We start from the raw sequence: 11,725 nt of genomic DNA, 5'->3' as shown, positions 1-11,725 counted from the left end.
AGTCCTCAGAAACAAGGGGATTTTTTGACCTAATATTAGGTCAAAAAATACAAAAAATACAAAAAAATACAAAAAAAAACAAGAAACAAGAAGAAAAGTCGGGGATTCCGGATTAATTAGGGAGGGTCACAGACAAGGGAATTGAGGGATGGAAATAAAAATGAAAATCGATCACCTACCCCTTAATGCACCCATGATTGTAATTTCTACACCTCTTTATTTGTATGTGTGCATATTTAGCATGGTTGCAATAATGGATTTATTCTGGTGTTATTTTCCCGCAGTTGGCATTTAGGTCTTCTTTTTTTTTTTTTCTTTAAAATTTTCTGGAGTGATATTTGATCCGCTGTTAAAAAATGGAAGCTAGAGAGGCATGACTGTGAAAGAGCTCAAAGTTGAACACGACAGAGGTTTCCTGGCAGCAGCACACTGCCGAGTTAGGCTGCCGAGCTGTACCCATCTTTCTACGCTGGATTCGCCTCCAAGAGCCCCGCTGGCTTAGCTCACATCTTGACGCGCGTGCTGGTCTTCGGGAGCCCGGCTCCGGACTCGCTTCGCTCCTCCCGGACCCCTAGCAATTTGAGGAGCGTGCAGGAACCTGGAGGCACGCGCAGCCGCCCAAGGGCTCACCTGAGCCTCCCGCCCGGCGAGGCCCGCCGCCGCCGGCCCGCCCTCTGCCCCGCCCCCGCCCGGCTCATTGGCTGAAGCTCGGAGAGGAGGAGACCGGGCGGCCGCGGGGGTCTCATTAGCGATGCGGACCCGGTCCTGTGCTCCGTAGTCCCGGACCCGGCAGCGGCAGGTTCGCTGCGATCATCGCGGTGGGGACAGCTAACGTCTCCGGCGGCCGCCGTGGAGGCAGCGGTCGCCCAGCTGTGGGAGGCTATGGGGGCGCGCTTTTCCTCTAGGTGCCCAGCTAACGGCGGCTCGGAGAGCCCTGCCCGGCTGCTGTAGGGAGCGGCAGGGGAGCAGACTCATTCGCTGAAGACCCCCGGGATCCACTCGCTGGGCTCCTGGCTTGCCGTGCGGCTCCCGGGCGTGGAAGAGGAACCGTACTCCGAAGCGGGGCGAGGAGCATGGGGAGAGCGTCCGCCGCAGGAGGAGGCTCCGGAGGGGCGCGTCGGTGGTTCCCTTGGCTGGGGCTCTGCTTCTGGGCGGCAGGGGCTGCGGCTGCCCGAGGTAAGCGCTGGGAAAAGCGGGCGGTGGGGCTGGGGGCGAGGCGAGGAGGACGCTAGCGGGACCCGCACCTACGGCGTTGGCTTCTTAAGTTGCGCCCTGCACCTCTTCGTGCACCGAACCCAACAGGGTGGGAATCGGGCAGAGGACCTCTGCGGGGACCACTGCCTCCCACCCCAACTTTGCGATCAGCTACAATCCTACAGGTTGCTGTGACGGGGTCCCTACCCTTTATTCTCCTCGCTTGCTCTATTTTCCAAGCCCTCCCCAATTACTGCAGACTGGAGTACCCACATCTTCCTTCCAATCTCGCTCGTCCCTGTCCTCTACACTTCGCTCGAAGGCGAGATCTTTCATGGATGGGCGCCCATCGTGGTGTCAGAGAGTTCCTGGGGGTGATGGAAGTCTCCGTAGGGTAGGCTTGAATGTAGAGGGCGCCTTTTCCCTTCGGGGAGCAACACCGACTGAAGTCCCCTAAAGCTTAACACACCTCGGGCCACACTAGCCCGGGGTCCTAGGCTGCATTGGGCTTTCTTTGGAGGAGGCCGCTTTTGTGCGGGATTGAGGAGAGCTGTGTGCATCCTCCGCGTCTAACTGTACCTGTAGTGCCCAGCCCGGAGAGGCAGCTGGCCAGCGGCCACTCGCCCGGCGTGTCCTCCCCCCTACACTGTGCCTACTCCAGCTAGAGAGCTCGAGAGCGCGGGGCCCCACGGGGCAGCAGGAAAACCGCTGTTTTTTTCCGACCTAGAAACGTAGACCCCCATTTTCCTGGATCCTCTGGACTCTAGCAGAGTGAAATTTTGCAACTGGTTTCATCTCCACCTTGAGCGAGAACAGGGGCCATGAACTTAAAGATACATCCCGCAGACTTGTTTTGAAGATGATCAGAGACGATTTCACACATAGCTCGAGTATAGTGGCTTACGTTTGAAATAATCCGGAAGCTTCTCTTTCCCGCCCTTCTTTGCCTTTCTCTTTTCCCATGCGCCATCCATTAGGCTTAGAATATGTAATTGCATTAAATGATTTACCTAACGCTTGTCTGGTGGGAGGTGGAACTGATCTGACCGCCTCACCTCTGCTCTGCTGGCTATCTTGAACATACTCTGAGTCGCTGGGAGACAGAAAAGGATGGAAAGGATTGAGGACGATCATAAGAGAGTCAATATAATCTCATTTTTATAAAAGCTAACGGTGTATTAAAAGCAGTCCTGCTGCCTGGAATGAGGAATTTAAAAAAAAAAAAAAAAGGTGGATAGAGGCTTTCCGTTTTATGATCCTGTTTAGTGCATTTCATTTCCCAAAAAGTTTTTTTGTTTTTTGTTTTTTTAAATGGAGCAGGCTTTTTAAAAAGCAGAAAAGGTTTAAAAATGAGCCTCAGTGATTGCACACACTGGCTGATGGTGAAGCATAGTTCTTTTCCTTGCTGGAAGAAACACAAGCTTCAGCCATTTAATTTACTCCGGAGGATGCCTCCTTGTAAAGTCAGCTCTGAATTGTTTTTAATACACTGTTATGGAGAAAAGCAGGTTTTTTCTAAATGTTGATCTAAATGCCTGAGTTTCCCTTTGCTCTTTGATGTGGAATGCCTCAGAGTGACTGAGTCCTTGTTCCGACTCCTTGGACTTTGGTTGGAGAATGGTGAAGTCAGCTTCAAACAAGACGTTGGGACACGCCAAAAGCCTCTTGGATGGAGTTTTACTGGCTGTGAAACTAAGGCTAGCACCTCTTGTCTGCAAGCTGTTCTTTAGAGGTCTCCTGAAAAACATACTGCACACTCTGCAGGCTTATTTACAACAAATGTGTTGCACAGATCATAGTAATATTCGAGGCACATGGAGTGGAGCACTAAATCTGATTAATATTTCCCTTGTAATATTTTACTCTCTGGGGCATAAAGCCCATTACCCTCAGCATCTGTCAGCTACTCCTCAGTCAGCAGGCTGTGAAACCTGTGAAGCCACATGCATCTGGCTTTGGACAGGTGGGCACAATTGGAGTTTTCAGAACAAAGGGTGTGTTTCAATGTTACTTAAGTTCTCTCAGCCCAGGAAGGTGGCCATTCATTAAAAACAAGATCCTGCTTGCCCAGTAGTCTCACCCAGTCTCTTTATGGCTGGCCCTAGGTTCTTATTTATCCAAGTAAATGGTTTTTGTTCTGCAAACCTTTTCATGTTGATTTGAACCAAGATATTCTGTCTTCCCTAATCAGCAGGATATACAGAATTTTTCCATTTGCTTTAATGATACAAGAATATTTAACAATGCAGTAGCATTTTCAATTATTTATCATTTGTTTTCAAGATGATTGCACCAATTCCTTGTGTTTTTTTTTCCCTTTCTTTCCCATTTCATACCTAATCTAAAACCCTCTTAAAATCGGAGGGGTGTTTCTGATGATTGGCTTTGAATATAATCAAAGAGAAAGCTACTTGGGGTAAGGAAGTGTCTGCAGAAATGAGTAGTGACCCAAGGAACAATGTTCTGGTTCCCTCTTTTGTAAGCAAGACTTACTCTTCAGATTTATGTTCCTGACTGGTGCTATACTGTAAGGAGGATATTTTGGTGCCATGATTACTGTATATTTTAACACTTTCCAACTTAAAAGAAGGTTGTTTAAAAGTTATTCGTGACCTGCGAAGTGCTAATTGAATCCTCATCATGTTCCCATACTGACTTGTTTTAGTTCTTTGAAAAAAGGAGTACCGCTGTTGGTCTGGTGGTGATTGCTGTATTAGGTACTGTACATAAGGTCCTAGTCTAAAGGCAGGGTGGAAGATAATATTAGACAGGCTGAGCTTTCACACAATTCCTTGCTTTAAAATTTTTCCTGGATAATGAAATCTTACAATAACTGTAATAATGCATTAAGGGTAAGAGAAGTACACATTTATTTTGAAGTACACATTTATTTTATAGGCATAATCAGGTCATATGGTTTACACACACTTAAATCCATTTATCTACCTAGCTCATACAGTTTTAAATCTATAGTCATTTCCTCCCTAATGAATGTTATTAGCCCACATCCACGCCCTTGTTCCTTTCCCTTTCTGCAAAAAACAGTCCCACCATAGGGTAATGAGAAAAGAGTTGTTTCTTTCAATTTCCTGCCCGGCTTGTCTTTTTCTGACTCTTGGTTTTTTGCTCTTACCTTGAGCATACCAGTGGCACCTTCTTTTCCAACTTGACAAAGTATGAGTATTTCTTGCTCAAGAAATCTCTTAAGTATCTCAGTTCTTAAAAAGAGCAGGTCTTTTCTGTCCTGGCTTAGGATGGCAGCACTTGTCATCCGTTTCCATAGTTTTACTATGAAAAATAATAATGCGCCCCTTACATTCTTCCTAACTATTTGGATGACACATTTGTGGGTCTCTGGTACTCCGTAGGGTGGGGAAACTTAGGGAGCCACAGGAGTGCTCCAGGAGCTCTCTCAGAACTGTATCAGATAGTCCAGACCCTGCTATCTTATAAGTTAGGGAAGCACTTTTGTATCCGTTTTCTCAGTGACTTGTAAGCTTGTTTTTTGTTGTTTTTTTTTTTTTATTGTCCTTCTCCTACCAAATGTAGTGCACAACTTAAAATAGTATCAACTTTAAAGATGTATCAAGAAATTGGTCATTCAGCAGATAGCAAATATTTGATACCTCTCCCTTTGCCTTTTCTTCCTCCTTTTTCTAACACAGAGGCTAGAGACCTAGATCCCATGTATTAAAATCTAATCCTAAAGACAGGTGTGCAAAGAAAGATTTATTCCATAACATCCTCATGAGGAAGGTGGTGGTGATACAAGGTGTCCTCTTAATAGACAGGTGGTTGTGTTCACAGAAAGCCCAGATGTGCCCTGCTTCTTAATTACACCTTTGCCATTAATTCTGATTATCCCATATTCCAGGCAGTGCCACTTGACCAGCTATGTCATTAGCTTCTGTCCTTATTCCGATGCCTTCATGAACTAACAGCATAATGGAATCACCAATGGAAACTTTCCTCTGTCATTCTCAGCTGTACGCTCTAGGTAATACCACTTATCTGCTCACACCTTCATTTGCGTGATGGCCAATGTTGGCATGAGAACTACAATCTTGTTGCCACCACTTTTTATATTATGCCTGTTTTTAAGAGAAAGCATTTTTGCAGATTGTTTGAATATAGCACAATAATAGTAATTATTGTATGTAGTGTGTGCCATTGATTATTCTAAAAGCTTTATACATACTAACTCATTTAATCCTTATAATAACGCTATGAAGTAAGTAATATTATTCTCATTTTTAAGATCGGAAAGAAAGGTCACAGAGAGGTTAAATAACTCAAGGCCACAGAGGAGCCTGGATTCGATCCTCTGTAGTCTGATACCAGCGCCTACAGTAAGACTAACTTTCTAAACTGCCAAAAATAAGATGACCCTTATATTTTGATGACAAAAGTACTAAAATTATATCTCTATAACCGTGAGAGTTGTAAAAGAATTTAGAGTAGCTTAAATAAACCTATAAATATATTCAGATAAATCTTAGAGATTTATGTTGTATGAAAACAACCACCCTCTCACCATTCAGCTTAATATACTTTGGGATTGAATTCACGCTTAACATGCAGAATGCTTGTTTCTAATAGGATAGCTTGCTTTTTTATTTTTATTTTTTTCAATTTTGAATTTCAGCAGAAAATATTTCTCTGATTGAATACACCATCCATGTAATGGCAGATCCCAAGGGACTATTTGTTGCCTGTCTTGTATTTTTAGCCTTGTTTGCCAGGGAAATGTGGAGCATGCAATTTGAGAATAGATTGTTAACACCAGGGGCTGCTGTTTTGGCTGTTTTGGGTACTCCTGCTGCTGCTCTTGCGAGGCAGATGGCTAGATTCATTTATAGAAAATAGATATTCGTTCTATTTTGCATTTCCACTTTGAAAAGAACTTTTAATTGTTTGTGCCACATTGCATCGTATGGCCTTATTGTGTGCATACACATGCTGTGTGTAGATAATTTTCAGAATTAGGCGGATGTTAATGTATTCAGTTTGAACTGCATTAGACATCTACTGCAAACTCTGTTGTGCTTTTGGAGTATTTCTTTTGATAGTGGGTTTGTGTGCAGTATGGTTGTGTACCACGTATTTTGTCCTCAACTCTCCCTCCTTTACCTTCTCCCCTGACTTCACTGAACTAGAAATCGGGGACAGAAATGTTACAGTTGTGTTTATGGGGCTAAAGTAAAAACAGTAGACATGTATTACACTTCTCATATGACGTCAGACCACTATAAGACATAAAATATTTCCTACCATTATTTCCAAGAGAACACAAGTAAGGTGAGGCCTGTATTCTTCCTATATGAACAGGTCCTTCCGACAGTTTCCTTCATATATCAGGAATCAGCAAAGCCGAAAGCTGTCTTCTAAGTGAAGTCTGTGACTGCTCCACTTAATGCAGCTACTGACTTTCTGCCCCTCTAATTTCTGGTTTATAATGTGCAAAAGAGCCCTTCTCCCCAGAAAGAGAGAGACCTTGCCGCATGTATCCCTTCTCACTCCAGCATTGTAAGGATAGGAGGAATTATGTGGGAAAATATTGCAACAATGTGGAACTTGAATAAGAACGGAATTACAAATGCTTTGTTGTTACCTAAACTCAAACTAATTTCTCAGTCCGGTAAGTCCAAGGGAAAATGACCTCACAGATATTCCAGAAGGTTGGTGATTGGCAAGGAGGCATAGGAAGTATGAGATACAAGATGCCAAAGTGAAGAAATCATTCTGACTACTTTAAGAACCCAACCCACACTGGGATCACTATGTTTAATATCATTCATAAATTTTGACAACTTACTATAAAAGCAAGTGTATTTGCTAAATATTGAATGAGAAGACTTACCTCTAAATAGTATGTCTGTAGCATGTCGTTAGAGTGGTTCGAAAGAGATCGGTGGCTTCTGCTAGCAACAGTCCTCATTTAGTAGTTATCATTCTTACTTGAATTTAATAAAATCTACTGGGAGAGGAGGGGAACCAAATAAATGTTCATGGGTTATGGAAGCTAAGCTGGTAACATTTGAAACTCACTAATCAGTGCTTTTCAAATGTTAATGTGCATTTGAATCACTGCGGATCTTGTTCACATGCACTTTCTTGTTTAGTAAATCTGGGGAGGGGCCTGCGATTCTGCATTTCTGACAGACTTCCAGCTGACACTATTGGTGCACCACACTTTGGGTAGCAGGGCCATGGATGATAGTAATTCAGGTTATTTATTTTCAATATTGTTTTTCACTTGGAAGCTAGCATGAAGTGGAATTTTAAAAATGCCAATAGAGGACTAGGCAAACACAAATGTCAGCTTTAACTCAGACAAACGCACAGCTGCTCATAAAACTAATAGACATTCAGGGAACACCATTCGGATGCAATATAATGTCTTACTTCCAGTATTTGTAAAGAGAGATGCAATATTTTAAAAGTCTTGAGTTTTATATTGAAGTAATTGAGGACTCGTGTCTGCATCTTATTAATTTCTTACAATAAAGTGGAAACGGAGTCCCCAAGAAGTTGAACAGTTTGCCCAAAGTCAGATTTCTGTTAAATAAATGGTTTCACTAACTCTCTTTAAGGTTCCTCCATTTTTTTGCATCTCTCGACCAGAGCTACCCGTAAAATAATCTGGAGTTCAGAATAATGAGAGAATGAGGCTATAGTGAAGAGGTAGAACAGAACCAGTTGGTTAAAACAAAACAAAACAGAACAATGTCCAAATGGGGTGCTGATGTTTCTTAAGCAGCTGGGCTGTTGCTGTCCCAGCATGGCTTAGGAGCTGGTATTTGAGGATGTCTTCGCCGCAAGACAGTCATTTCTACTTGGCAGGGCCCGTCTTGTCCTGGTACTTACCCAGAACCTGGCAGTGCTTGTCCAATAGCAGGTGCTAAATAATATTTTTTACTTTAACATTTTTATGTTAAGGTATACATGATATTTAGGCTAAATTTTCTGAAATTTACTCAACATTGTAATAAAACATTCAGGAAAATTTAGTTGCCAGAGAAAATTAAATAACTGTAAGATGGTTTTACATTTCTTTTCCTCAACAAAGTGTAAAACCTACATTCCTGGATAGACTATTCTGGAAAGATGATTAAGTGTAAGATGCGACATTATCATGGATGGCTGTTTTGAAGAATAATACATTGGCATAACTTGACACTTTTAGGGTACGTTGACAATTGTGATCTCTTTGTATTTTTCACATCCACCCTGATCTTGAACAGATGATGAAATTAAGGTTTAGAGATTTTTCAACCAAGACCAGACAGGTAGTGGTAAATACTAGTACTAGGACTGGAAGCTGAGTCTCCAAGTGGTGTCTGAGCTTTTTTGATTTCTTTACCATGTAATTCTCTTTTATTGCCAAATAGATTGATTATCCTTAAGTTGGATGACACAACATTCTGCTCACATTACATATGCGATGGGGCTGTGGATGCATGAGCATATGTGACAGAGGAGGATAAACACATGAGTAAACATTTTGAATGAGACCTGTGTTGTCTTCTTGGTCTACATGGTGTTAATGTTTCTCATGGTTATAAGCAGAAATGACCTGACCTGGGAAAAGGAGTTGTAGGAAATCTGTCAGGAGTGAGTGGAGGAAAATAAAATAGTGAATATAGTAAAAATTGCACACTGTAGTATGGAATAGAGGTATGTAAAATACTCTGAGAACTTGCTAAGCAATAATATTTTCTTAAAAATCAAAGGAATTAAAGTGTTTATTAGTGTAAGTAAAATCACAAATTAGTACTGTAGTTTTGTTTTTAAGGATGCCTTTATGAACACCAAACACTTTTAGAAATATTATGCTAGCTCCTCAATCTGCATAGTTTACTAAATACCATGTCTTTATTATTAAACTTGAGTACATGTGCTTTATTTTTTTTCTGTGTACAGATACAAAACAAGATTAAAGTCTTTTGTATATTAAAGTAGTATAGTAGCATAGTGCAACTGGACTTCCAATCACAATTTTCATCAAAGCGTCTTTAAGAATTATCCAACCTATTTTTAAAAGAGATAGGGAAAAGAATTACAAACTACAAATAGAATCCTTTGCCAGAGAAATGTGTGTTAAAAGTGTTTTGAAAGGAGTTGGAAAAAGTTTAACTATCATGAATCTAAATAGACAACCCTTGTGTCTCTGTCAATCTGGGGACCAGAAGCTACAGTGATTGCCAGCAGCTTGCATCTGGAAATTTCCAAAATTATATCTCTTAAAAGAAGTAATCAGGAAGTTCACAGGTTTTATCAGTGTGAGGTGTGTGGGTGGGATGAAAGTGTTTAGGGGTTTGCTTTAAAGAAATAAAGGTGAATAAAAAATTTGTCATTAATATTGTTTTTCACCTTGGAGACAAAAAAACACAACAAAACAAACATTGGATATTTTCTCAAGTTTAGCAGACAGGTTGAGATGTACGTTAACTTCTGGGATAGCAATGTGGAAAAGACAGCTCTATCATATCACATCCTGCAGCAGCGAAGACCATCACTTGCACAGCCAATTATTAATAATTGCCAAAGTGATAAGTGCTTTAATGCATGAATGTCTGTGTGTATGTAATATATATTAGCAGAATATCATATATCATCATAGCAAACATATCACTAAGGTTTAAGGTTCTATGCTATTAATTTAAATGACATAAAGGACACAAACGTGATGTAGACACGATTTTCACTTGAAAGTCAGCTTGTTAATTCATGTGCTCCCATTTCTCTCTTTCTCCATGGTATCTCCCATCTAACCCGAAGTGCTCAGTCTCCTCTTGCTCCTTGTCTCTTCTCTAGTCAAAACTCCATTCCCATTTAAGGACTGTGGTGAGCTGGACAATTCAAAACCACGAGTCCTTCAACATGTCACTTTTTTTCTTCGGTTCTTTTCCTTTCTAAAATGAGAAGAAATGACTAAATGATTTTTAAAACTATTTCCTGCTCTAACATCTTACCATGCTAGCCATTGTTTTCAGCACCACTTATTCCCAGTATTTTTATCATTTCAGAAAGCCTTACTTGGTATTTTAAGTGTATCAAAACCTTGAAAACAACAACAAAAAAATGCCGTGGAAGTAGAATTTTCGGGACAAGTTAATCGGACTTCAGGGATGATGCTGGTAAGCCTTGGCTTGAGCATTTTCAAGAATGTACCAGCAACAAAAGAAATTTAAATTTGTGTATCAGTTTCTCTTAAATCAGTGGTTGTAAACTAAGGCATACATGTGCAACTCCGGCAGTGGAAGTGAAATGAGTGGAAAATGGCCCACTGGGTTCTGAACCCCTCCATTGCAGCTCGTTGTTGCTCAGTTGGGGTCAAAGGTCCACTGTTGCTAGATTGACTTGATTTTTTGGTAGAAACCGTGTATACTAAATTTCATGATGAAGTGCCTGATTTGAAGTCTCACAATATTTTAATAAAACACCTTTGATTCAAAACTCACAAGACATGGCACTCGGCCTTCCAGTTTGTCTCAAATCAATGACTTCTTCACATTTTGTTGAGATTTAAAGGATGGGGAGCCAGTCGATCCTCATTTTCTGTAATTGTCTCTTGAGCTATGCATATAGTACAACCTTTTCTGGCTTTGTGGAAGAGTGTTGTCAAAAAGCAGAAGATAAAAAGCATGTAAGTAGCCTTTTAGTGTACATTTGATAAACATTAATTTGATCGCTGAGTTTCTGTGTACCTCTAGTTCCCATTTGTAAAGAAGAATCATAAAGTTGTATTGCTGAAAAGGACCCTAACATTTCTAGACTAAAGCCCAAATCTCTACACAAACAAACAAGGTCTAAAGAAGCCAAGTAGCTTGCTTAGCTTTTCGAGGTCATTCTGTCAATGCTTGCCCATGAACCCAGAGCTTCATTTTCTCAGTGTTGTTCTTGCCTCTTTCCCTTTAGAACTATAATAACAAAAATAATCAATGCAGGCACAAAGAAATTTAAAAAAAAAACACAAAAAACACAAAAACAAAAAAACAAGATACTAGAAGATTAAAGACTATTGATCATTTTAGCTTTCTGTTAAAAGATGTTTTCCTTTTATTTAAAATGTTTATATATTTTTAAATGCCTTTGAAATAGGGTAGATTTTTTTCCCCTTTGGCTGTGTTCGTAGTCATAGACTCTTGGGGCTATGATTTTAGGGGCTCCAGTGAGTTTAGTGTTGCAGAGCTAATTAATGCTATAAAAGAGGTTTGCATTATAAATGTTTTGTGTTTGTATGAGATTTAGGGTAAGTCTTAGGCTTTTGTTCTAATTACTAAAACTTCTGTATCGTTGGTAGTAAATTTGTTCACTATGAATCCACTAATAGATCCTAGATATTTCTAAATATAATTATTTATAACTCTATACAGAGGAAAATATATATTCACTTTATTTCTGCTAATAAATAAGGGATGTCAGTGCCATAAGTTAGAATAGGCAATGTTGTGCTTTACCCAAGGAAATGACTTTGGAATGGTATTTGCCACACAGATGAGAAAATTACTTCTAATCACCATTTTTC

General features: G+C 40.7%; 1 protein-coding gene across 5 annotated transcripts in view; it reads left to right on the top strand.

Moving 5' to 3' along the window:
* Positions 1-754: 754 nt before the first annotated feature.
* UNC5D (unc-5 netrin receptor D) overlaps positions 755-11,725 on the top strand; it is a 512,115-nt gene continuing 501,144 nt past the window's right edge. For 4 of the 5 annotated variants that reach the window (XM_033105080.1, XM_033105081.1, XM_033105079.1 and 1 more), the window contains exon 1: positions 765-1,176. In XM_033105080.1, the coding sequence (XP_032960971.1) occupies positions 1,074-1,176 (103 nt within the window). In that variant the 5' untranslated portion in view covers positions 765-1,073. Of the gene's footprint in view, positions 1,177-11,725 lie in introns of all 5 variants that reach the window. The other variant, XM_033105078.1, reaches the window with a different exon arrangement.

The sequence above is a fragment of the Rhinolophus ferrumequinum genome, chromosome 4 (genome assembly GCF_004115265.2).
Source record: "Rhinolophus ferrumequinum isolate MPI-CBG mRhiFer1 chromosome 4, mRhiFer1_v1.p, whole genome shotgun sequence".
Lineage (NCBI taxonomy): Eukaryota > Metazoa > Chordata > Mammalia > Chiroptera > Rhinolophidae > Rhinolophus > Rhinolophus ferrumequinum.
The sequence above is the reverse complement of the archived record's forward strand: the minus strand, read 5'-3'. Positions and strand labels throughout refer to the sequence as shown.